The following is a 27,765-nucleotide window of genomic DNA, read 5'->3' on the forward strand; positions in this document are numbered from 1 at the left end:
AGGAATTTGTTATGGCCTAAGTTTTGTAGGCTAGAATATGCTTCATCAGATGTATGACGTAGCTAGGCTGCCGGTCTACACCTCCTCCAAAAATGCAGACAGTGCCTCTTTCTCAGGCAGGTGCTTCTGGAATTTTTGGCAGCTCGAGCAGTTACACACCATACATTTAAAGCACATCCAATGCATAGTTATAGCACGTGACTTCCCCCAAAGAATCACGGGAGCTGTAGTTTGTTAAAGGTGCTGGGAATTTGTAGCATTGTGAGGAGGAAATCACAGTTCCTAGGATTCTTTGAGGGAAGTCATGAGCTTGAAATGTGTGTTGGTTGTGCTTGAAATGTACGGCATGGATTTGCCATTGTTTGCCTCTATAGTTGGGCCAGCACTGGTTGTGTTTAATACATATTTTATATTTTATTTATGTTCACAAGTTATATATATATGCACATAAGTAATGTGGTATTAAATCATTTACATTGTAAAAAATATCCTAACTTTTGAGTACAACTAAAAATATGTTACATTTACTCTCATGCAATGCTCTTATCTGTCTCTGAACCATCTCGGTATGAAGGGCCATTTGTAGCTCAAACTATATTAGGTTTTCCCTCACCCTCCTCTCTAAGCACCACATTTGTTTTGAGACCTTCCTTCATTTGGGGCTATCAAATTTATGGTACAAAAACAAACAAAAAACACCCCACAGGAAATATTGGAGAATAGGCGAGTTAATAAAAAGGTAAAGTACAAAATTGGCTTAAAAGATGTTGATTCAAAAGTTAAAGCTTAAAAATTGTCCAAAACTGTTGATAAATTCTGAAAAGCAAGGAGAATACACTCTGAAATATCCAGGCATTTTGGGTGTCAGCCATCTTCCTCTCCCTAACTTCCATAGCAAATGGCTACTTGAAGTTTTCACTCCTAGGCTTCTCTCCATCAAATGAATAGATACATTGGCTGGGGAACAACCTATCTAAATTGCAAGGCAATGAATTAATAGATGTATGTTAAGTAAGGGCACTGTGGCAAACAAGTATTTACACTGTAATTTTTTCCAGCAATATAAATTATTACCATAGCACATTTCCGATGGTTTTCCTTCACCCCCCCTTAGCAACAACTGTAGTAAAATCCAAACAATACTTATTTTTTTTCAACACAGCCTTTATTTTCCTTTATAACAGTTTAAAAATATTTGTTAATGGTTGTGTACAAATGAAGTTAACTCACAGCTTGCAAAAATAATTTAAAAAACACATGGAAACAACTGCTGATAAAAGACATTCATTTTTCACCATAAAGTTCAGGGCTATGATTTTTAAAAACTGAATGGGATGCCCCATCTCTGTTAACAATGACCTGGTCACCTGCATCCTCTATGCAGCCATAAGAATCTCAGCCTTAATGTTACAAAAAATGGAGGGGAAAACAATACCTAAGATGCTACATTAAAGTATAATTCACATACATAAAAAAGTATTTCAGAAACTTAGAAGTTAAAGAGTGTCGAAATCTAAGGAGACATTTATTCACAGCATATTCTGAATTTATCATGCTCCTCAGCAATCTCTAAGAAAAAAGAAATGCAGAATGAAAGACCTTCTTCAAATGGAATACAATAGTTTTAACGCGGAGGTCTTTTGTTTGCTTGTTTGAAGCTGCATTAAGGGACCTCAAAAACAATTGCACTTCCAATATGGCTGCCCAAATGTGTAGTTAAGGCCTAAATTAACCCAAACAACACGCTGGGATGCTTTGAAAAGACAAAAACTGTTTTTTTTCCCCCTAGTACTGCAAATTAAATCTATGGCCGTGGAAGGGAGGATAAAATCCTTACTCTTTCGTTCTACCTTCCGGCTATTCATGTAGATGTGTGCTTGCCATTGTCTGTGGTACAATTTGGGTGTTTTGTTACCACAGATTCCAATAAAAATGTTTTCTTTTGCCACTAGCAGCTACATGTACACCCTCTCTTCCCTCCTCTGCAACCACCATCTTCTTCCTCCTGTCATGTAGAAATGAGAAGAGCTTTGCATAGCTAGCACCCTACAAGGGATCAGTTGGAACATAACAACATAAAGGACTTCCACAGGACTATCTGCACTTCAGTGACCATCGCTAAGGGCTGCTTCATGCAAAATATGTTTCCTACATACAGATAATCTCACTGTAGGAAAAATACTGTACATCATCATATGTGAAATACAAGGCAGCAAGTATAAGTTCTTAGGTAATGGCTTCTCAATTCATGCTTGATTTTGACTTGCAGCAAAGCCCATGCCGTATTTCACATAATGGCATGCGTAGATTTCTACATGGAAGTTATCTCTACATAGGAAACGTATCCTGTGAAGGAGTCATTTTATGGGGGAGGAGACAAGTAAGATGTCAGTATACCACACTGTTTATAAAGACATGCTTGGCCTTTTAATTTTTTTAAAAAAATTGGAACCCACCTCACTGCCCCACCTCCAAAAAACAAAGTGAATGACGCAAGAAATCCACTTAACCTAACATATTAAATGCTAGAATCAGGGCTGGTTTAAGCTGACTTTCCATTACCTTCAAGGAGCAAAGTGATCTAAGTTAAAAATGCATAATGCTGTAGGAGCACAGTTCACTGCAGTTTTATTCCAAGACTCTAGGGGGTGCTGGGTGTAGAATCACATCCTATGGACAGTCCCTCCCTTGTGAACAGCAGTACAAATGCAAGGGTAGAATTTGTTTCTGTGAACCAATTTTATTACTACGCGGTGCACAATTACAGCTTTTTATAGAAGAAAATGTAACTAAATTATAGATGTGGGATGGAATATAAACACTAGAAATATTTACTGAGAAGAATAGTCTTGAAAGAAAACAGAAGGGGGGAGGGATGAAAATTTGTATAAGGGCTCCTTACAAAATCAGTTTTGCCTTCCCACCTTTTAATTGCTGTTTAAGTCAGTTCTGTTTACAAACAATAACCCTCCACCCATATAAAAACCAAAAACTATGTCAACATTCCAGGAGAGATGCTAAATTGGACTTCAACTAATTAACTGAAGCAACTGTTTTAAATCATACAGTTCACCTTTAAAGTGATGTAGCCTATAAAAATGACAAAACTCTTACAACAGTGTTGCTGGGTTCTAGAATTAAAAACAACCAGGACTATAATATCATTTTATTGCCCTAAATGCAACTGAAGGCCCTGTCTTCTAATTGTAAGCTGCACACCTTGCTCAACGCTTGTGCCAATGTAACACTCCCAACCCTTTAAACGTGGTTAAGGCATCAAGCTGTGGGATAAGACTGTGCTCTCGCCCCTCTTGCACACATATTCCCCCCACTGGTCTTAACTACAGTTAAAGATAATGGGTTGCACCCAACAGTGTCGCTTAGCTGATGTTAAGGCTTCTGTCAGCGGAATGGGGAGGCAAGCAATTATCCCTCCCAACACGCATCCTAAATCTGCTCTGGAGGGTCTCCCAACCCTATGGAGCAGATGCAGGGGGGATCTGCAGGGAAGCCTCTCAATAGCTGATAATTGGTTCCCTCCCTCTTCCCCTGTTCCAAGTTACATCAGCTGAACAAAACAACCAGATATAACCGATTGTCAGCACAGACCTTAGCTGCGGCTAATACTAAGGGGTTCACTTTTAACCAGAAATTTGATCTTAGCTGTAAATGCTGGTAAACAGGAGACCTTGGTTTTAGCATTAATCATGGTTGAGGTTGGGGCCAATGTCAGCTATAACTATGGATAAAGTCAGCAGAAGGGGAGGGTGGGAGGAATTTACACCTGAGAAAGTACAGGCTGGAGGTAGGGAGAGTGTAATCTCCACATCCTGTTGCTGATCCTTTAACCGTGGTTAAGAGATCAGGAGGCATTATGTTGGCACTACCCTCAATAGTTCAACTGTCATCAAAAATTCAATGCAAATACAAAGGAAGAATTCCTTCCTAAATAAAGAAAGCTGTTCAAACTAATTTTTCCCATGTTCATCAGGCTCATTGCCGAATGGAAGACTAATGAGGCAGTGGGTCACACACTTTGCTAAGCTGCCACAACCAGTTGCAACATGAGCTAGACACAATGCATGGATTTGACCTCTTCATTTATCTGTTGCTATAAGTTTAACTCAAGGTGATGAATAAACCTCTAAAGTCTTCCTTGTGAAAGTTAAATATCCTCCTTAAAAAAGTAAACAAATTTTGAGCTGCTTGTGCCAAATGACAAGCAGGAAAATGGGGCACAGGGAGAGGGAAGAGGCATGTGTGTCAAAACACCATCTCAGATTTAAAATAGACAATAAGAAATATGCAGGAATGGTAGTTTAGGCCACAGCCTAGACTGAAACAGCAGTAACAAATGAGGTAGATAAGAAAATGAAACATTAAATTGAACATGGAAAAGCAACTCAGATGGAGTACAACTGAAACATCCACCCAGTTATTAAAATGATACATTCCAGTAATATCATACAAGCTTAGTCTCAAAGCATCACAGCAGAAAAGTGCCTTTAAAAAACACCCCCAAATATCAAATTCACAGTTTGATTCCTTGTTGTCAGGATTCAGGTTTGAAAGAACAGCAAAATGTCAGCAGAAGGGAGGGGAAGAAATCTGGACAGTAAATATTTCACATTAAAAGCAGAGATTCAAAACCAAACATATAAAACATAACCAAATATTTTTCCTGTTTGGTCAAATTTACAAGCCAGTGCCCCTCTCAGTTTTCGAGACTGTGTCCACTCAGGTCTCCACAGCGCAAAGACTGGAGACAACCTAGGTATCTTTTTCTTTCCTCAGAAGTTTGAAGTTTTATTTGTAAGCCGCCCTGAGTTCCAGTTTGGGAAAAAGGGCGGGGTAAAAATAAAGATTCATTCATTCAAGGTGGTATGATACAGACTTTGGATTGCATTCAACTAAGTCCTACTCAAAGTATACCCATTGAAATGAATGAACCTAAGTTAGTCAGATGTATTAACTTCAATTGGTCTACTCTGAGTAAGACTAATGTTGAATACCACTCATTTCTCTCTCTCTCCCCCTCCACTGTTGTCTATGGTCAAACAGGTTTCTGTAACGTTTCAAAATGAGCTCCTGTTTAACCAGAGAATATTGTGGGATAGAAGAAATGATCATGCACACTATGGGCAGTGATGGCTCTGTCCTCAGCATTTTGGCCACATAAAACAGGAAATGTAGGTGTTACAAAGGACACAAGGCAGCTGCTGAAAACAGCAGCTCCACATCTCATCTCTACATGTGGACATAATATAATCATCTTTCCCACTTGTGGAGGGGGAGAAACTCAGAGCGTGCTGATTTCGTATCATTTGTTTCTGTATTACTAGAGGTTATGGGGAAGGGAGAAGGAGAGATATGGTGGTTCTTTTTGGAAACAGCCACTCATCCTCTGTAATGCTTCATTTCATGGCCATCATTTTTGTTCCATTATCAGAAGAGAGACAGACAGACAAACAAACCATGTCAAGGCCTTCCAAAAGGGAGCCCCCTATTGCCAACTGGAAAACAACGGCTCTTTGAGAATTCCAACCAACATGGAATAGACAGATGGCTCAATATGTAAAACACGTGAGTTTTAAAACAGGGAACCGTTTTTAGACTGATGGATCCTTGACAAGTGTACACAAGTGTTCAAGGACACATGCTTGTCACTTGCACTGTGCGTGTTTGCTGCAAAAAACACTGATGTACCACTGGTGTACCCAAGGCACACACAATGCTGCGGAAAATAAGGTCTTCAGTACCATTTCCTAGCAGCTTGTGTTTACAAGAATTTCAAGTAAGCTAACTTGGCAACAAATTTCAAATACAGCACAAAATCCCATGCTTTCCTACAAGTTTTCCCTAACTAGAAAACATGTATTTGAAGTCAAAGTTTCCATTTAAAAGAGATAGGAGGAGAACATTTTAAAAAACAAACAAGCAAACAAACAGGATTGTGTTGCTGTTTTGCAAAATAAAAGACATAACACTGTTCTCTCAGTTCAAATTGAAACAAACACACACCCCGCCCCAAAAGATATATAATTCTACTGCTGTAGATCATAATGGAATATACAGCAATGCACTGTTTAAACATCATCAAACTTCAAAAGACTACAACTACTTTTTTGCCTTTCCAGTAAAAATCTGAAAAGATACTAAAGATTATCTATCACAAGGCACTGCAAATCTTTGCAGGCAGAACAAGGAGGCTGCATTATGAATTGAAAATGGGGTCTTTTGTCCACCAAAACACCCAGCTTGAGTTTTGAATATCTTTTTATGAGGCTAAGTTCAAAGAAGTAGCTTGTCTCTATGGCTATTTCAAAAGAAGGGGGTGGGGGAATTACAAGTAGGCCCCAAAACTCACTCTACCACACCATTAAGCCTAGGTACTTTGATTTATGTAATGCCATTGTTTTAAATGGGACTCAGCTGGTTAAAATCCAATAACTTTACTGTAGAGGGATGCAGCCTCCCCCTTTTCATTCTCTAAATATCTATCAGCAAAGCAAGCCAGCTTTAACGTCCAACAACATTGCAAGTCTCTTAAAACACCCCAAAGACAAATATTTAACTCTATGAATTCAAGGTAAATCGAAGATTTGAAATTCTCAATCCAGATATATCAAGGGAGAAAGCAAGTCCAGGTGTGTGTCAGCAAATATTTCAAAGATTATGGGTTTCAAAGGAAGCAAGTGTTACATGAAACATTAAAACTCTCCAACTAGGAAAAAAATTAAGACTAATAAATGAAGCAAAGAACAGAAAAATGTTAACCTCAGTAAATTAAGACCTCCATAGCCTATGGCCCAGTTCATATGTAACATTAAACCACAGTTTAAAATCAACTATTGTTTAATGCACACACCTATGCCATACAAGGGAAGAAACAAGTCTGGATTGCTGAATCTGGTTTGTTTTCTGAAAATAAATCACAAGTGGTAAGCTAAGAAAAAACCTTGGCTTCCATTCATAGTTTGGTGATAAACAAACTGCAAGCTTGGATTCACGTGTCACGGCAAGCCACACTTTGATTCGCTTCCTCCCCCATCAGGAGTGGGGGAGGAGCAAAGTACTCATGGACAAACCAGTTTATTTAAATCATAGCGGAACACTGCATGCAAACCAGGCCTATGAGCCAATTAAGTCAATGTGGTACCATCAGATTGAGCTACTTTCCTGCAAGATGAATGCACAAGCACAGAACTTATGGGGCATCTGAAATATAGTCTATAAAATTAGGAGGTTATGTGGCCTTACATAGCGTATTTCCACATCTCCAGGGGTTTTTGAACTGGCACATGTTTCTCTTTAGGTTGTATGCGACTACAAAACTAGAAAGCCTGTCACATGGGACACTGGCACTACTTTCTTGCTGTCATACATCCATGTAGAACTTGCAAAAGTTCTCTGTAAAGATGCACTTCTTAATCTTGGCAGTAGGTGATCAAGCACAGCAACCACAGGTATTTATGCTGCAAGAGACAACACTGAAAATCTATACTAGGAGTTTCTATCCATTCTCATCCACTGTAAGGGTAGTCCACCAAATGCAAAACTATGCGCACATGGCCCTGTTTCCACGCATAATTTTCAGCCCACAAAACTGTGTTAAGTAGGATCACAAACGAGGTGCAAATGGGTGAGATGGGACATGTTTTAAAAACTCCTTAGGCAGCTTCCCACTCTGTTCTCACCCTTTCTGCTGTTTCCCCTCCTCCACAACGTAAGACTTGTGCCAGCTGCAAAATAAACTTTAAAAACACTGAATTACGAAGATCAGGCCAACAACCCAAATGCATCTACTGAATAGAGTGTGCGTATGAGGACTGAGTTGCCATTATATAAGCAGCTGTACTGAACAACTACAGACCTTGCAAAATGATAGTACGCTACCTCTGAAAGGTCTATCACTTGGGGTAGGAGCGGGAAGAACTTAAGACAGGATTCAGTGACAGTCTTACTACAAATAAAGTCATTTGACTCCTATCTAGCCTGTAATCTGAGCTGACAATGAAACCGGAGAGAAATATAAAATTAAAAGAGAATCCAAGGTGCCACTCCTGCTCCCACATCTTCAACAAATTAACTGAAACGCCAGTATGTGTACAATTTTAAAAGGGTTATTATCAGCCTCAAAACAGCAGCAACAGAAGCAAATGAGGGACATGGGGCAAGAATGACAGGAAAGAGTCATTAATAAGCAGCACACGGGCATGCCGTTCATCTCAGGAACAATGAGATGTACAGGCCAAAGCTCTCTCAAGTACTTAAAAAAAGTCTCCCCAATAATGTTATATCAAGTATTCAAAGAGGAGAATGCAAAGGCAATCTCCCACCCCATCACTGCACTGGGGAATTTACTCCCAAATCCAGGCCGCAGAATGCAAGGCAGAGGAATGGAATCATGAGTTATAGGCACAGTTCCCATATCTATCATCCTTAGGCATCCACCTTCATTTGGGACCTGGGGGGATGGGAGCTGGGTTTTGCACAGGTGATGCTGGAAAGGCTGGCATGCTTATCCCTGGCTGAAATGGTCCCACAGGCTGAGCAGGGATGACAACAGACTGCTGGGCTGTCCCTGAAATGCCCACCCATTGCACTGGGTAAGCTGTCCCTGCCATGCTGTTGTACTGGCATACGTGGGGCACTCCGTATGGTGATAGTGTGCCAGAAAAGGGCGACAAGGGAAGTCCTTGGGGCAAAGCAGCTGGTACGGTCCCACGGATCTGGGAAAGCGAGGAAATCCATGTGGATGTGTAGCCCACTGTAGGTGTTGTCGTCTTTAAAAACAAAAGAAACAAGAAACTATTTAAAAATGAGGGAGCCATACTCTGCTGTTGTCCACAGCACACCTCGGTGGATACTGTACCATTTGCTACATCTTACTAACAAGAGAGCATGGAAGAGGATTAAAATATAGAAAATGAAACAACTCTACCTGCTAGTGGCTAGGAAGTCAGATGAGGACTAGGGAGACCCCAGTTCAAATCCCCACACAGCCATGACGTTCACTGGGTGACGCTGGGTGAGTCACCATATCTCAGCTTAACTTGCCTCACAGTGTAACTGTGAGGGTAAAATGAGGAGAGCCCTCTGAACTCTACCTTGAGCTCCTTAAACGAAAAGCAGGATCAAAATGTAATAAATAAATAAATAAATCCTCACTATCTCCATGAAAACAAAAAACCTGACTTTTGCCAGTATAACTGAACCAAGGATGACTTTCAAAATAGCAACATTTCCAACTGTTATAGGAAGGCAAATTAGGTACAAATACTGGTTTGTTTGTGTTGTGGGAGAAGGCAGAAAGGATGCCCTTTTCAGATCTTTTCAAGCCTTTTCAAAATTTCCAGAAAAAACAACTCTTTCTAGATGCCTGCTCCCAGGACCTAGCACCAGTACACGTGTGCACACACTCCCTGCTGCTTCCCAGTTCCCTTCCTGCAACACAGCAGGACTTTAAACCTTAAGGGAAAAACAAAGCTTCTGCAACTGTGTGGTTCAGATCCACCCAGCTAGTCATGAGTGAAGCCATGAAGATTACACCTATGGGCAACTCTCTGGAAAGGTAATAGTCCTGTGTATGCTTGGACAACTTCAGTGTAATTGCTAGAGAAAAACAGGAACCTCCTCATAATGCCTGGGTTGTATTTCAACATGACAGGACTTCATAAGACAAAAAAGATGGAAAGGAATATGTTGGGGGAGAGGGAGGTCATCCCCCAGCAGGCCAACCAACAAGGTCTCTCAGCTTACAGACTACTTTGTCCACTTCATCACAAGTTCACACCTCCACATAAAATCCCACCCCCCTCACCTCATATACTTTGCTCCAGCTGTCGGTGTCCAGCCGGTGCTTGTTCTGTTTGATCTGGTTGAGACTTGGCTTGATAAGGGAGTTCCCCACCTTTTCTTTTGTCCAGTCATCCACCAGTTTGTGCAAGTCGTCTGTGAACATCCCTTTCTTATTGGCCGTAGTCTGCTGACAAGAAGCAGTGCTGCTGACAATGCACAGCTGGTCTAAGGAGGAGGAGGAAGGATAATTTAAAACTCATATTACAGAAAACTGCAAAAAAACACTGAAATGAGGTGCATTGTTTTGGTTTCTTCTCATGTGGTCGATAAGAACAGTAATAAGGCGCAGGACTATGGTGCTGAATGTCAAAAAGTACACATTTCTGTAGCACAGAAAGTCACATTTGCACTCTAAATAAGCCTTGCAACTTCAGATTTGCACATACAAGCTGAATTTATTTGGATTCCAAATGCAGGTTGCAACTGAATTTAGATTTGCTTTTCAATCAATGACTTGGGTAGCAGAGGGAGGGAAAAGCAAGGAGTTTTACATTAGACGGTCTGGCCAAAACGTTTAAGGAGAGCCGGAAATGGTAGCTGTGTCTGAAAGAGGGAATTAGGCAGGCCAGTTCCCACTCCAATGGTGGAAAAGCTTGCCCACAGCCTCTAATTTCAGAGCCTTTACAAGTCACTGCCCTCAATTTCCTCAAGTCTCAGCTTCACAGTTTACACAGCAACATCAACACTACATGGATGTTTCGCAGCATCACCAGAAAATGTAAACAGGAAAGAGGTACATGCCCAAATACTTGAGGACTGGGAGCCACAGTTGCTTGTGATGTTCTGTGATGCATCTGCATGTATGGAAGCATGTATCTCCTTTTCAAACTCTATATGGTTATGGCAAATACCAGTGTACCAACAGCACTGCATTTTAAAATTGTATTTAACACTGTAATTTAAGGTTGTTGCCACCCACCCTGGGACTTCTAGGTAAAGGGCGGGCAATAAATGCTGATATAATAATAATAACAACAATTATGATGATGTATGAATCAACTCTCAATAATGACAGCTAGAAACTTGTTCTAACTTTGCTTTCAGAAGACAAGGATGGAACATTCAAATACCTTGGCTAGTGTCTGCTTGTGAACAGCTCTGGTGCAACAAATGGGCCTGAATGCTCAATTGATAGTCTATCACAGAGGCAGCAGTGGTAGTGCAACAGCATTCTGTGAGGCAGAAGAATGGGGGGGGGGAAGGCACATGATTAGAGGTAACAAAACTATAGGGTGGGGGATGAAGACACCCACAAAGAAATAGACTGTATCCAGGGGTAATATTTACAAAGTTGTCTCAAGGATTACTGGTACCCATTCACAATAAATTTTTGTGAAGTTTGGCTCATTACGGAAACAAAAATATACAAAGCAAAGTAGTAGTGGGGAATCTCTCCAGACTTTTGCTATGTCAGGAGTGATGGGTCAACAAGGAAAGAATATAGAATTTCCATGGCAAAGAATGCAAAGTGGAAGGGAAACCTTGTCCTAAGGAAAGTCACCATCTACTAAGAGACTTTTTCATGCATTAGTGAACTTTGAATTTTTCTTCTACATTAGCAAAACCTTACCTCTGACAATTTCCTACAATGGCACTAATATTTTGGACTGTCTCCCAATCCCACTTCCTTACCAGCAGCAACAATGCCATTGTCAACATGCGAGAGAGACTGTGGCCTGCTGCGCAGCTTGCTTTTGAACGACTTGGGCCGGCGCGGAGACGACAGTTGCAAGGAGATGTCAGATGATTCCGACCTGCTATCTTTGATGGAGCGGAGGCGTTCGTACAACTCCTGCAGCTCCCTGTTCTGTTGAGCCTGAAGGTTCACTACCTCCCGAATGTGTCTACACAGAAGAGGAAGACAACAAAGCAAGTCCTGACTTACTCTATCAGCTCAGCAGCCACTAGACACAGACAAAGGATGAAGATGAAACAGCCTCTAAGAGGTTCAGTGCAGGGAATAGGCAGAGAGTTTGACTGTGCCAAGGCCAGTGTCCCCTTTACTCTCTGCTCACTCAGCTGCTTTTGTATTGTGGGAAGACAGAGCACACTAGTGGAATGAATGCTTCTACCATGGAGTATGAGGTAGTCGATTGGTGGGGAAGACAACATAGCGGGAGGGGGGGAATTGGTCACGTGGATTGCCAGAGGGAGGGTGGGCCAAAAAGGCTACTTGGCCTATGCCGTGCTCCTCCTGATAGGCTCGGCTTGTGCCTATGTGAGCCCCTCCCCAATATTTGTAGCAAGGAACTGTACTCTAGCCAGATCTGGGACCCCCAGCATGTGAACCCTGAGCTATTCCACTGGCTAGGGCTTCTCCTGCAGGCCGTGTGTTCCTGGTGTATATGACTGGCTCTTGGAATTGAGGGACACAAATGCCCCATTATATATCTTGTTTCCTGTTTGCTGCTGTGGCAGAATGGGTAGGGAACTGTTCTGTGGTGTTTTCAGTATGGGTTCCTGTCCAGGGAACACCCTGCCTTTTGCCTCTGACATAACTATTACTGGCCAGACATGCAAAAAGTGAGTGGGTCTTTTCCCCCCATTTCCCCTGGAGGGGCTTGAACTTGCATCTCCAGTTTCCCTACCACATGCCCAATGCAATAGGTAACTGGAGGTTGCTGCTGTCAGTGTGTGGTTGTGGCTTCCCTGGTTGTCTATCCTGGCCTCTTTCCCTGAGTGGCAAAATACTCTTCATCTCCCTCCATGGTCTTGAACACTTGTCCCAAGGAGGGCTGTATTTGGTCTCTGCAGGCCTCCACCCAAGGGAGCAGTTTGGATGCTGTGTTATATGGCTTCTTGTGAGCAAAAACAATACTTGTCAGCAGTGCGTGGTATAAGAGGAACTGAACCCCTCTGTTCCGGGGTGCCTGTGACTCCATGCTGCTGGTTACTTTCTGCTTATTCCAGAGTGGCTCACACAGCAGAAGGTGCTGTGGCATTATAGATCTGGCAGATTCTGTGTTGTGTATGGGGAGGGGTGGGATATCCTAGGGGTGCCTCCATGTCAATATGGCTGGTTCTGTGTTTGGTTGACATGGGGCACCTCCAAGAGATCATCACGTTGGCCATGATTACAACGCCAAGACAGCTGGGTGTTGCCACGGTCTCTGGGGATGTAGCTGCTGCTGCTGCTCCATCCCATTCTTGTTGGAGCTGTGAATTTCCCCCCTCCTGCGCTGGGCAAGGGCTAGATATGGCAGATGTTGTGCCAGTGTAGGGGCAGCATCTCTCTCCCTCCCTGGTGTACTGGAGAATAGGATTCCTATGCCCCAATGCTATATAAATGAAAGCATAACATTTGGAAGATTAACCAAGATATCAATAAACATTTTTGCATGATTAAAAAGGTGCCTTTCGTTAAGCAGGCAGCAAATATTCTAAGACAATTAGTTATAAGGTAAATACTTACAAATCCATGGCAGGCAGTTCCTTCTTAGAAGGGGCATTGCTCTTTCTCTCACACAGGAGGGAATGCCACTTCTAATATTATGACTGCTATGATGCAAGTATGCATAATCTAAAAATAATAATGATTTTTCCAATTCAGCATTATTGTTTTCTTAATATGCAAATTTATGGAGATTCAATTATATGTATTGGCTACAACTTGTACAACTGAACAACTAGGAATTCCATAATCAAGCGGCAGTCCTATCTGAACAACTAGACAGAGGCAGAACCATCTGGAAGTAGCAGAACAGGCCTAACCCAAAACTCTGCCCCACTCTTTCCACATTTTTGTCCCTCACTAGAATGAGAACCTTGATAAATCTGTCACAAGGCCCAATTTTAGTGCCTTACTTCTCCCGCAAACGCTGCAGCTCCACCTTCAGGTCCTCATCTTCAATCTCAGATTCATCACCGCTGCTCATTGGGGAAGATGGGGAGTAAAAGAGGGAACTGCGCCTCTTTGTGTGGGTGCCACCCCTCTCCTCTCGCTGCTGCTGGCTTCGCTCCCAGCCCTCCAAGCTACCACCCACAGGGGCAGAAAGTTCACTGTCAGAGCTAGGCTGCTTCTGCATGAAACCACCTTTGGCCCATGGCTCTGTGCAAGACTGCATGCTGCTAGCAGTAGCAGAGTTCTGCTCCAGTTCCCGCTGCTCAGGGGTGATGGAGGACACATCTGTTTCGCCCATGACACTGGCCATCTTAGCAATTTCTCCTTGCCTGGGAACCCATTCTTCTTCTGCCCCAGCTTCTGAGGTAGGAGGCATCTCGCGGGGTTCACTTTCTGAACCACCTGAAGCCTGTGGCACCGTGATGACCTGAAGCATGCACAGAGAAAGAGAGAGGTAGAGGTGCAGTATTAGTTTGGTAGGTTCCCTTTTATAGAAAAGCTGGCTTAGAGTGGAGCAGACAAGTGGGCAGGATTTGATTCTCAAGGGATAAAAGTACTACTGAAAGCCCAGGTTGCAGCTCTCCACTTCGTCATGTGCACTTGAAGTCTCAAAAAATAATAAATAATAAAAATAATGGTTGTATTCAACAAAGTCCTACTCAGAGTAGACCCATTGAAACTAATGAACCTAAGTTAGCCATGTCTTTTAACTTCAATGAGTCCACTCTAAGTAGGACTAGCTTTGAATACCACCCTCAGTATATCTTGTGTGACTGTGCCTCAGACTGTAGTTAGAGTGGAGTAGGATTGAGCAGGGCCTGCAAAGAGCCAGGAATTGGGGGGTTTCATTTACTTAGTTGGATTTTTATCTTCAAATGCTTAAGATGGGTGTCTATACTTTTAAAAACTTTTTAAATTTAAAATAGATTAAAATATTAAAGATTAAAACATACTATATAGGAAAACATACTGTTCAACCAAAGCCTGCACAAATAAAAAGGTTTTATGTACGTCAGCCTAAGAAGCTACTAAATGCACACAAAAGCTTTGGCTTATATAGCCAAAATAAGAAAAGGAAATTCTTACCTTCCATTCAAAAAATGGAAAAACAATGTAACAGGCCATGCCAATGTAAACCCAGACTGCAGTGACATAAATGCCAGCTGACCCTAAAAATACCACAGAAAACAAGGAAGAAACTTCCCCCAAAACCTATTAAAATATCCTGATCAACATTTATGGAGACAGGGCTCCAAAGAAAAAATACCAGAGAGATTAAAAATAACCGCCATTCAATAACCAGATTTATAGATTTCTTTAAAAACCTGCTTTGAATTAATAGACATCAGTATGCCTTGTAAAGGCCTGCCAGTAAATCCTGTAACAACTGCAACAAAACTACCCACAGCCGTGTGATGGGGAGACAGAACAAAACCAGGTGGCTTCATAAAGACTGCAACACAGTGAGGGACGAAGGGGAAACAGAGAGAATGAGTGTGAGAGAAAAGCGTACAGCAAGTTAAAGCACAGGGAGCTACATGGCTCCAACCTGTGTACAGCTCACCATGAAACATGCAGTAGGTGAATGTAAAACACTACTGCACCAAACAGAAGGGAGAGTGCATGAAGAATTACTTCAGAAAGAAGGAAGCAACAGACACAACCCTGGAACAAACATAAACCAAGCCACCACTATCATAACCAACATTCTGAAAGAGACAAACCCAGATTTGGACAAATCCCTTCAAGAATTTGTATAAAGGGATCCAGTCTAAAATGTCAACCCAAAAGCAACAAATTATTATTAAGAGAACTGTCACCCGTCAATACCCAGCTATTCTTCTTACAGTTTATACATGGCAAACACGCTTACTTGAAAATGTCTTAAATGGGGCATCACTTCATAACTGTGTTTGATGACAGCCCAAAACAACTGAATTGCTTTAGCTATCACAAAGTTTAAAAAAATGCTTACAAAATGGCAAACTCAAGAAGTAGATATTTTACCATACTAAATTATGGAACCGAGATTATTTTAGAGCTATTACCCTGAGTTAAGAGACTGGACTCCTTTCCCTTTCCCCCCCACATTAATACTTGGAGCTAACTCTGGTGAGATACTATACTGGATTTTCTCCAAAAAGTGGAAGATCAGGGTCCTACTTCACATGGGGAACCTACTCAGATAGAACAGGCTCCCCACTACAGACATTTAGTCCCCAACATATGGGGGTTGCTGCAGTAATTGTGATGAGGACATGCGCAAGGGGACTCCAATGGGCTCATTCCCATCTTCATTCTCATGCAATGGTAATCATGTAGAGGACAGAGGAAAGCAACTGAATTTGGTAGCTCGCTAAGTCCAGTCAACGCCATCAATCCAGAAAGGAACCCTGGATCTTGTGCTTGGTATGGGAGAACTGTACTATTTCTAACTTTTGGAATAGGAGCAAGTGCCCAAAGTTGTTTTTCAGTCCTTGCAGGCACCACAACAGAACCAAGTCCCTAACTTCCATTTCACTCTGAACTATCTAGCAATAAGCAGCAGCACATTTTTAATGCATCCAAAAACTCATCTGCAGCTTTCTGTTGGCAATGACTGCCAAGTATTGGAGAAGGTGGGAATTAGTTCCAATAAACATATATGGAGTCTCTGTGCAAACCAAAGCATCACTCTTACAACCTCATCAGGGATCTAACTCACTGAGGTACAGCCCAGATGGAAGACAGTTTGACTCACTAAGTCAAATCCTGTCAAAAGCTGAACCGATAAGCTTGATATCACCTTGCCACAGGAAGGTGACCAAAGATCCACCATCAAGCAAAGCTTTATGTTCTTTTGCTTCAGGGTTCACCTAGACCTCTGATCACGGCTCTATTCATCTGGCTGGGATCCCAGAATAAGTAGATTGAGAGCAGTTCTGCCTTCTCTTTAGTACAGAAATACCTCGCATTAACATACTCAATGGGACCAGAGTGAGTACGTAAACTGAAAATGTCCTTAAAGTGAAACACTACATTTTAAAACTTTTTTTACCTCTCCTTCATGCGGAGCCTCAAAGCCCCGCGCTAAAGCCTCTGCTGCTGCGCTGCCGTGCCTCCCAGCTGGTCGCGATCGCGCCTCCCAGCTGATTTGTGGTGGCGTGATCGCGTCTATTTCCACCCCGTGCTCTAAAGCCTCTGCTGCTGCGCTGCCGCGCCTCCCAGCTGATCGCGATCATGCCTCCCAGCTGATTTGCGGTGGCGTGATCGTGTCTATTTCCACCCCCATGCGCTAAAGCCTCTGCTGCTGCGCTGTGTTTCTGGAGAAATACAGGCATATGGAGCATGTACGTTATAGCAAGGCGACGTTAAGTAAAGTGACGTTAAGTAAAGCGACGTTAAGCGGGGTATGCCTGTAGCAGAGTCATATTTCTCAGGCCTGAGTGGTCCTTTCACCAGGTTTGTCTGTTGTTTCCCTGGAGGGTCTGTAGGACTAATGTGAGATTCTTTTCTGTTTTGCATGTAATGAATAAATGTCCATACATACTACTTGCAGCAGAAAGGTACAAGCTGTTGCTGGTGGCCTCGCAGGCGTCTCATCCACAGTAAATCCTCTGTTTTTTTCTGAACCTTAATTCTATGGCTGTTCCCACATTTTGAAGCAGTTACTGTTCATTCATATTACAAATGGTTCACTGGTATTTATTACAAATGGAGTAAATGGAGCCACTGACAATTTGTAGGCCTTTAAGTTGTTCTTGAAAGCATCCTTAGTTGCCTACTTCTCCCCCTCTCAGATTTCTTTCTTTAACCAAAAATAACCCAGAAACATCACTTTTTCCTCTTTCAGACAGATTTTTACTAAGAGTAGTTTATCATAGAGTGTCTAGTATTTGGCCATCTTTCCATGGACCCATTTGTCAGAGGTCATGCCACCTTCGAGATAGCTTGTTGCAGGATTTTCTGTAGTCACTGCAAAGAAGCAGACAGTTCCTCTCAAACCCCTGCAGTAAGAATCTTCAGAGAAGTTCCTCAGCACTTTCCATACTCCCAAATGTGGATTCCAAAGCTTCTAAACATTCATATACCCTGATTTGGGAGGTTGCCTATCAGTAGGCTGAGCAGGATATCCATTGCAGCCCATGTCAGATGTTCACTTAAAGTAGGGGTCACCAGCCCATCACCCACAGGTGCCATGGCATCCCCAGCAGGCAGCCCAGAATCTGCAATAGGAATCCCTGAGCTGCTCTGTTGCCCTCCCTTTTAGTGTACTTTTCCAGCTTCTGACTTTTTCCCCCTGGAATCTCCATAGTTTGCCCTTCCTTTTTCCCTAGCAACCAGGACGCATCTTTCCTGTGCTAAATTCTCCTTGAGATTACATATTGCCTAGAAATTATTTTCTGCCAATACTACCAAACAGTAAGTGTGCGTCAATGCTAAAGAATCCACCTCATCTCAAAAGGCAAATGTGAAAACTTTGCAAAGGGGCTTAGGTTTGACTCCTTTGCAGGAGTTAAACCAAGGACTCATTAAGAACTCACAGTACAGTTAATTTGCAGTACAATGGTATACATTTCTACTCGGAAGTCTGTTTGTGTTTAACGTGGTTTACTTCCAGGTAAATGGGTATAGGATGGCAGCCTAAGCTTTGCATTAGGGTTGGCACTGAGGAAAAACAGGGTTCTTGTGCCTTTAAAACCTGTATAGCAGTCAGAAATTCAACAAGTCAAGCCTTTTCAAGGAAAATACAATTTTGATACAATTATAGGAAAAGGTTCACCATGACCACCCTCTAATTTTGTGTTATGCCACACCCCTATGGCAGCCATTTTGTATTATGCCACACACCTCATAGCAGCCATTTTGTGACTGGTGCCCCCAGAACTTTCTCAAAATTTGAAATGTGCTCCCTAGTCCAAAAAGGTTGGCGACCCCCGAGTTAAACACTGTTCTGTCTCATCACAGCTTAAGGCTCAGGAAAACTAACTGCAGCAGAGGCAGTTACTGGAACAAGGGCAACAAGGATGATCAGGGGACTGGAAACAAAGCCTTGTGAGGAGAGACTGAAAGAACTGGGCATGTTTAGCCTGGAGAAGAGAAGACTGAGGGGAGATATGATAGCTCTCTTCAAGTACATGAAAGGTTGTCACATAGAGGAGGGCCGGGACCTCTTCTCGATCGTCCCAGAGTGCAGGACATGGAATAATGGGCTCAAGTTGCAGGAAGCCAGATTTCGACTGGACATCAGGAGAAACTTTCTGTTAGAGCCATACGACAATGAAATCAATTACCTGGAGAAGTAGTGGGCTCTCCGACACTGGAGGCCTTCAAGAGGCAGCTGGACAGCCATTTGTCAGGAATACTTTGATTTGGATTCCTGCATCGCGCAGGGGGTTGGACTTGATGGCCTTATAGGCCCCTTCCAACTCTACTATTCTATGATTCTATGAAGATCAGAGTCACAGCAGGCAAAGCAGGGTTTTTCAGGACCCTGGACAGAGCCCCATGGAAGATACTGGCTTGAGTGTTCTCATTTACACAAGGAGAACTGTTGCCTTTCAAAGTTCTCAAAAGGCTACTACCCAATTCCACAGCCTGGCTCGTATGGTGGTTCAGCACAATACCAGACAGTGAGGACTGTACTGGGCATGGGGTTTCCAAGTCTAAGTCTGGCAAGGCCATGTCTTCCAACCTTAAAGGTCCTAGAATGGGAAATGACAGTTCCCCAAATGGAGCCACCTCCTCTCCCTCCTCTATGTATTCCTCTGAGTTTGAGGGGGATTGAGGCCAGAGAACATAACAAACACCTCCCCTTTTCAATCTATAGTACTTGCCTGTCCTGCATCAGTGCCATAACATGCTAGATCCATGCCTCATATTCTTCCTCCCCAACCTGTGGTAACATTTACAGAAAAGAGCCTCAGTTTTCAGTAAGGAACAGCTTCAAGAAGGGTCGTAAGATCCTCCCCAATATTTCCCCCCTAATGTGTGTCATTGCAGCACTGGGAGCAGTGGCTTCAAAGCAGCAACTACCAGACCAAGCTGTAAAAGTCTTTGCATTATCTGCGAGGTGTCATGAAATTGTAAATTTCTATTAATTTGGTAATCTGATTTTTAATATCATGGCTCAGTTACAAAGAACTCTGGGAGTTACATCTTCTCAGGAGACAGGCCTCTGGAAAGGAAAAAAATGTTAAGTTTCGTTTTCAGCTGTAAGCAGTTGGGGAGGCCTGAATAGAAACACCTGGTTATCTCTGCTAATCAGTAGGAGCCTGGTACTCAAGGACATGCAGGCCTGTGAAGGTTAAGAACACAGTTGGCAAGGCGTGAAAAAGTGAAGAAGCTTCGGGAAGGTGATTACATCAGAAAGCCCCTGATTGGTTAATTAATTCTGGACCGTTGGGTTTCTTTTTCCTTAAGTATAGGGTCTGAGACCCATAGCCTTTGTTCCCCCTGGAAGGTTCCCTGGGATGGTTTCTTTGGGTGTCCATCTTGCTGGTGGTCACCTAAGTGGGGTTCCATTGTTTTGTACCTGATGCTATTCTCTCTGAGATGAGATTACAACTAACTACCTCGTAAGTAAGTAGACAGGACAGCTAGTTTGTTAATTTCTTGTTGTGTGTTGAAACCTCTTATGTTGTACCTGAACCCCTGGTTGGGTGTGTGGTTTTGAGGAATTGTTTTGCTACTATATATTGATGTGCACTTATATTTTCTAATAAAGCTACTTCTATTTAACCTGGTGTGTTCATTGAGGGTAAGGGTGGTTCTGAATCCAGCACCTTGACCATTTGACCATGAAACTATCAAGGACAAAGAAGTTAAGCCTAAGTATAATTTGGGGTTTTACCAGAGGTTTCTGGACAAGGAGTGTAAGTTTGGCTCTTGTCGTATTGAACCTTGGTTTACCTATTTCTGGGCTCTGAGTTCCCCTAGTTCAGAGTTGAACCAGTGAAGGGGTGGTGGCAGCCTATCTTCTACCTTGCAGGGTTGGTGTTGGTTTGCATAACCTTGGTGAGGAGAATTTGGTGACTAGGTTCCAGATCAATAGCCCAAAGGGTGGGAATTGGGTCTGAAGCATGCAATCCATGCTCTGTGGGGGCAGGGGAGCATAACATGATCTTTTCCTATTACTCCAGAAACTATACAAATTTTTTGAGTAATTATACTTTGGACTGAAGATGGGTTTTTTAAATGACTTCTAAGTGTTTACTCTTCAGACTCAGCTTGGTGTATATGCAATGGTCTGCAGGGGCATGCAATTCATGCAAGGTTGCATATGCGGCGCCTTCCCACCTAAAGAGCAACCCACTCACCTTGCACTGACTCAGGGTTTCAGAGCCTTGCATTTATTTTTTCACACCAACATCACCACCTTCAAATCTATGGATGATCAAAGTAGTTTTCTTGGTGTCATGGCCCCTAAACCCAGACCTTCACGCTATCCTGAAGAACATACAGATGAGGAGGAAATACAGACTGCTCCATCTATGGGGGCCCCCTCAGCACCTCTCCCTGGCCCCTCCCAGCCTGACAGCATAGCTCTCCACCTTCCTCAGGCTCAGAGAATGAACCCCCAAGACTCGGCACTTGCAGAATAAGGCAAGGGCCTTTAAGCCAGCACAGCCTGCTCTTCAAGGAGGAAAGGTAAACTGAAATAAAAGCCTTGCCAGTCCACATAAGGCCTCAGATTGCCCCAGCTCTTTGGTGGGACATGGCCTCCAAAACAGAGCAAGCTGGGCTACTGGGAGTTGCCCAGGGTTCTGACCTGCTTAGGCAACCAGTCTTGATTTTTCCCCTAGATTTGCCCTAAACCTTTTACTTTACTTGTTTCTTGCATCCACTTCCCCTGCAAACCCCAGCAGAACAGGATACTTGTGGTCATTCATTCCCTCAATCAATATTCCAAAAGAAGGGAAACCATACAGCAGGATATTATTTCCACAATTTATCGCACTTAGGATATCGTAACCTACCAGTTCAACATGTGTGAAGGGCACCCTCCCCCTCTCCCACCCCAAAATCCTGGACAAACACCCATAAATGTAACCCTGGGTATAAAGGTTATCTTCTTTTTTGTAACTCTGTCAGCACAACAGCATGAAGAACTGACTGCTTTGTCAAAAATCCTGTGCACCGCTTATGTGGTGGCTGCCAATGTAAGACATAGTTCTCGGTAAGACACATGGTTTACTCTTCAGTGATTATCTGATAGATGTGAGGTGGGGAGGGGCTGTTTCCCTGATCCAGTCAGCAATCTTAACAAGAGTATTGGGGAAGACAGGCCCATGACAAAGTACTGGCTTTAGCTCAGCTCAAAATAGGGATACAACTAAGATGGCAACAGTTTAAAGAAACTGTTTATTTAGCAGTCAGTTCAGTGAAGCTGACAAAAGTAGCAGCGTCCTCACTTAGTAAAGAGTCAGCTCACAGTCCTTTAACAGCTTATATACCCAGTTGGTCACTATGCTCCGCAGGTGAGGGCCTCCTGCAGATAACATCAGGAGGCCTGTTCTGCACAACACAGGAAACGGACTTTTAGTGTGGCAGCACCTACACTGTGGAACTCCCTCCCCTTGAATATCAGGCAGGCGCCATCTCTGTTAACTTTTCAGTGCCTACTGAAGACCTTCCTTTTTCAACAAGCCGTTTAAGTAGGGACCTTATCCCAGACTGCGTCTGTGTTGGAATTGCTTTTTAAGATGTTACTAAAGCTTTTTTAAAAAATATGTTTTGTTATAATATGTTTTTAAGGATGTTTTCTTTTAATATATTTTAAAGTCTGCTTTTATGATGTTTTAGAGTATTTTTAGTGTTTTTGTTTGCTGCTCTGGACTCCTACGGGGAGGAAAGGTGGGATATACATTTAATAAATAAATAAACAGCTCTCGCATCCAGAGGACTTACAGCAAACGCTTCGCTCTGTGCAGTGACCAACTACAGCCCTGGAAAACTCAGTGACAATAATATCTTCCTTGTTCTAGCTAGTATCTGTATCTTACCACCAGGTGGCTCCAATTTGAAGGATTCCCATTTCCTATATCGCCAAGTGTGTATTCTCTGTCACAATGTGTTGCTGTGACAAAGATTTGTTTTGCACATGAACACTACAGATAAACTTGGCAAGTACTGAACTCATGATTTTCAAAGTAAACGAAATAATTACAAATATACATTTTATGACTCATGTGTTGCATATCTCATGCATCATAACTTCAGACCAATTATCCAGGCCCTTTAATGCAACAAACAAGCTTCAATATAACAAACCACTGACAGAATGCAAGCCCCTAAAAAGCTGTAACTAAAACTTTAGATTAAATCGAATGCTTTATCAGATGGTTCAAAAAGAAGGCTCAAAACCTATAGCTGCAAAAAATAAAATAAAAATCCAAATATGTAAGAATACCAACAAAAACTGGCCCAAGAGGTCTATTATTCAACACATCAAAAGAGTTGGTGGTATAAAGGTAAAATTTGCATTTGTTGCTTCACCTACTTTTGCCTCTGGCCCCACCCAACACTGGAATCTGGTCCCCCGAAGGTTGCCCAGATGGGAAAGTAGCCCTCAGCCTGAGGAAGGTTTCCCACCCCACTATATGCCTTTTGAATGAAGCAAAATAATAACAAAAGCAAACAGATAATTAAGGAAATAAATGTTCTGTCGTGGCATGGCATATCTGATTTACATGGTCTAACTGATTAATTATACCCACCTGAAATCGGCCTCGCTGGAATGATCCAGCCACAGGTTGACCAGTTGCCTTATTCCCCACTGTGGCTTGCTCGGAGAGAGAAATCCAATCAGGAGCAACATCACCAGTCATCTCTGTTGTGCGATTTTTTTTTTCAGGAAACAAACACAAAGAAACAGAACACAGTCAAGTAAAGCTGGGACTTTGAGAATACTAATAAGCAACACTGCATTATTAAACATTATTCTATTATACATGTAGGCTTTTTATTTATTTTTTTGGTATCCAGAGACCTACATTTCTATGTGGAATGAAAAAACTGGTTAATCAAACTGTAAAACAAAGTGGTGGTGGGTGATGTACAGATGAGGAAGGTAGCAAAAAGGTATATATGGAACAATGTAGGAAATGCTTTAAAAAAGGTAGGAGAGAAAAGAACTGTACATAAATAAATCAAAACAGATGTTACCTAGTCTAGATCCCTGACTGTAAGCACACTACCTTGCCGGACTTTTGATCTCTTGAAAAAGCTGGTCTGCCGTAGCCTGTATGCCCAGCTTTTTAATTTGCGAGTCCAGGATTTCTTGCTAATAGGGTTTTTGAGACTAGGGCAAGTAAAGCTTAGGCCAAAATATCCACCTCCTGCGTGCAGGTGCACAGCTCCACCACTTGATGCTGAAGCAGAACAGGCCACAGCGTTCTCAGGAAATGAAGCCTCTGGGGACATCTCCTGAACAAAAGAAGAGGGTGGGGAAGAGGACAGAAAACAGGTGATACTTGAATGAAGTGGGAGGTGGGGGAAGTGTTACACTACACAATTTGAATCTTGGATATTTTAGAGCAGGGGTAGCCAACATGTTATTTATTTATTAGATTTATATCCTGCCCTTCCTCCCAGTAGACTACCAACTCCCAGTAGACTACCAACTCCCATCATCCGGACCAATGGTCATGCTTGCTGGGGCTGGTAAGAGTTGGAGTCCACAGCATCTAGAGGGCACCATGTTGGCTATCCCTGTTTAAAAGACTGCCTTCATGTTTAATGTTATACATTAAAATTTCCAAGCTCAATTAAGTGCCTATTCTTTAAATCAGCCTTTCTCAACCAGTGTGCCTCCAGATGTTGTTGGACCACAACTCCCATCTTTCCTGACCATTGGCAATGCTGGCTGAGGCTGATGGGAGTTGTGGTCCAACAACATCTGGAGGCACACTGGTTGGGAAAGGCTGCTTTAAACGATCCATTTGTCAAATTAAAATAATCAAGGACATGTTAAGAGATTATATGCAATTGTTCAACAATTATACAATATCTTTCTCTAGATAAGACACTTCCAATTGTTAGCCCAAGTAGGGCCTAGTAAAGTTCCACATCAATTTAGACAACCTATTGTTCTAAAAAAGATTGTCTACTTCCCACTCTGTGCATCTCCTAGCATTGACAATTACCAGTTCTTAGTCAAGAACCCTAGTTTAATAAAATAGTGAACTGGAAAGGATAAAATGTTGGGGATAATTTATCTGAGAAGGATAACTAACCTCTCACTTGTCAGCACCCATTAGGCTAGGAGATGGATTTGTATGGCCATCCAGCCATAACTCTGGATTTCTGCAGTTGCAGAAATAACTCTGGATTTCTGCAGTTGCAGGACAAAAAGATTTCAACCCCAGCCAATCTCCCTGTCAGTACTCACATGCATACAGAGATCACTAGGAGCAGAGGTGATAGCACTGGGCTCCCTCTTCAGCACTGGCAAACTGTCAGGATGACTTGCAGATGGGATGAGCATAGCCTGGGAATCTGAAAACTTGGTGGGGCTTTGCTGGGTCTCTCTCAGGGACTCATTGTCTTGTGCTTCAAGTACTGGGCAGGGAAGAATATCTTCAGCAGACGAGGAGAATGGAGATTCCACTGCACTGTGTGTGTCTTTCTGGCTCTCAGGGGAAGTGCCTGACAAGCTGTGTTCCTGGTACAGAAGCGTCCGCAGCTTCTCATCCAGAGTTTTGATGTTGTTGTCAACAAAGTCCATCTTAGGGGGGCCCTCACTGTCTGACTCCAGAGTGGATGTGAAGGGAGTGCTTTCTTGGCCTGGTGTCTGAGCCAAGCCACTGGCCTGTTCGGCGTTCACTGAGTTATCTGTTTCCTCAGTGGCCAGAATGTGACAGGTGGTTGATCTGGACATGAAGGCCTCAGTGGGCATACTTTGCTCAGCAATGCCAGATGTTGGATGGGATGTGTATGAAGATAGGTGAGTTCCATCCGCCTGAGTCTCTGCAACCAAAGTCGAAGAATCATAAGCAGTAGCATCATTGTCACCAGCAGTGGCAGACAGCAGCTTATCCATGCTGCCTTCCACTTGGTGAGGAATTGCTGACTGGACCGCTTCTGATGTTTGGGGTTCAGATATCACACTGTCACTTAGCTCATTTGATCTGGAAGAAGGGATAGGTCTGTGCTGGGTGCTAACATTTTCCACAGCCTGTGGACAATCCTGGGGGCTATCTTCTTTGGAACTCTCCTTTATATGATCTGAAAACACAAGAGATGAACTGTTGAGGCTGATAAATAATACTCCAGGAAAGGTATGTTACATTATGGCCCTTTAAAGGTCAGAATGTATGTGAACTGCTATCTATGCCCCTTCTAAAACTTGCAATTCAGGATGGGGCAGTTTTCAAGATTAGCATATGACTGGGAAGACAGAACACGACTTTAAAAGCCCTGATTCCATCAGGGTTACTGGCTTTACAACAGGGATGAGGAACTTAGACCAGAGGACCAACGGTGACCCTCCAGGTCTTTCTATTCAGCCCTTGGGACTCTCCCCAAGCCACACCCTTTTCCCCAGGCCACACCCCTCACAGGTGGCTTCCGTGAGTGCTTTTGCCTGGTTGGAATATATCCTTGAATTGTGATAATGCCTCTCGATTGCCTGGATGAAGGGATGTGCGTGTGAGGTTGTGTGGACATAGAAATCTCTTGACTTTTGCATGGCTAGAATGAAGCCTATTGTACAAAGGTAAGATTCACATCTGTTGCTCTGCCCATTTTTGCTACTCATCTTTCCCTCCTTTTGCCTCTGGCCCCAGCCACAACTGGCATGCAGCCAGTGGGAATGTGGCCCTCTAGCTGAAAAAGGTTCCCCACCGTTGCTGTTGAAGCAGCTCAGAAAACAAAGCACATAATGTATGAAGTAGACTAGACTAGAAGATGTCCTAGAAAAAAAGAACCCAGAGAGATCTTTGAGCTCTACGAGACAGGGTTAGGGTAAAACATACAATCGTAAATTATATAAACATAGATTTTTAATTTTCCCTAGAATAAAACGAACAATATAAATATATAAATAAATATAAAGAAAGCCCTTCTTTATCCCACTTATAGGCTATTACCAATTAAAAAATAAGTGCTCCTAAAAACATATAAAGATAGGATAAAAAAGGGCTTTCTTAATATTTATATATGCTGTTCATGTTAATGTATGGAAAGTTTAAAATCTATGTTAAAATAATTTACAAATATATGTTTTACCTTAACTCTGTTCTTTTCAATGTATATTTGGTTAAAGATAGTGCAACTTCTTTCCACTGTGTATCCTATGAGATAGGGACAATCAGTACTGTGAAGCTAGAATCCCTATATTTATTTTATATATTTATTTTGAATACTTTTTATGCAACCCTCACAATACGTTTCATAAAAATAATTTAAAATAACAATAACAATTCAATAAAATTGTGAAAAACAGCAGAAAAAATAAACACAAGATAAAATTATAAATCAAGGCAACACACACACAAACTATGGCAATTACTAATGGGGAATTTTATATATCCACACATATATAATCATAGATATTAAGAAGGTATATGTTTTATAATCATAAGGAGTTAAGCATAGGCCTGCAGGCCTGTTAAGACTAGGGTTGCCATATTCCAGTTCCACAAATCCGGGCAGGTTAATTTGCATATTATGTAAAGTATGCAAATATCTGCATATTATTTGCATATTATGCAAATATTTGCATATTAATATTTGGATTGTCCAGTTGTTTTGTTTTTGTGCCTAGGAATTACCACCAAAAGCCGGGGAAAGATGTGAGAAATCTTTTTTTTAAAAGCAACATTTTCAGCCTTAAATGCCTAGACTCTAGTTTCCAACACTATGGAGTATTTATTGATTGATTAAGAGAATTTATATCCTGCCCTTCTGCTGTTAAAAACAGAGCTCAGCACAGCTTACAAATATAATAAAAACAATAAAAATACACAATCAATATAAAACCATAATAAAAACACAAAATAGCAACAAACATAAAGTAAGTCAGGGCAACAGTACGGTTAACCATATACGATATATTTCAAAGATGTGGTGGGAGGAGAGAA

At 42.2% G+C, this 27,765-nt stretch overlaps 1 protein-coding gene across 11 annotated transcripts in view; it reads right to left on the reverse strand.

Annotated features, from left to right (window-relative positions):
- Positions 1-1,169: 1,169 nt before the first annotated feature.
- Positions 1,170-27,765, reverse strand: part of WNK3 (WNK lysine deficient protein kinase 3) — a 164,091-nt gene continuing 137,495 nt past the window's right edge. For 9 of the 11 annotated variants that reach the window (XM_061614118.1, XM_061614117.1, XM_061614114.1 and 6 more), the window contains 8 exons: positions 25,074-25,909; positions 24,019-24,109; positions 23,401-23,513; positions 13,666-14,129; positions 11,494-11,705; positions 10,932-11,033; positions 9,824-10,026; positions 1,170-8,786 (listed from right to left, as the gene is read on the reverse strand). In XM_061614118.1, coding sequence (XP_061470102.1) covers positions 8,457-8,786; positions 9,824-10,026; positions 10,932-11,033; positions 11,494-11,705; positions 13,666-14,129; positions 23,401-23,513; positions 24,019-24,109; positions 25,074-25,909 — 2,351 coding nt within the window. In that variant the 3' untranslated portion in view covers positions 1,170-8,456. Of the gene's footprint in view, positions 8,787-9,823; positions 10,027-10,931; positions 11,034-11,493; positions 11,706-13,665; positions 14,130-19,535; positions 19,578-19,809; positions 19,860-23,400; positions 23,514-24,018; positions 24,110-25,073; positions 25,910-27,765 lie in introns of those variants that run through there. The other 2 variants (XM_061614121.1, XM_061614122.1) reach the window with 2 other exon arrangements.

This window comes from Rhineura floridana, chromosome 3 (assembly GCF_030035675.1).
Source record: "Rhineura floridana isolate rRhiFlo1 chromosome 3, rRhiFlo1.hap2, whole genome shotgun sequence".
Classification (NCBI taxonomy): Eukaryota; Metazoa; Chordata; class Lepidosauria; order Squamata; family Rhineuridae; genus Rhineura; species Rhineura floridana.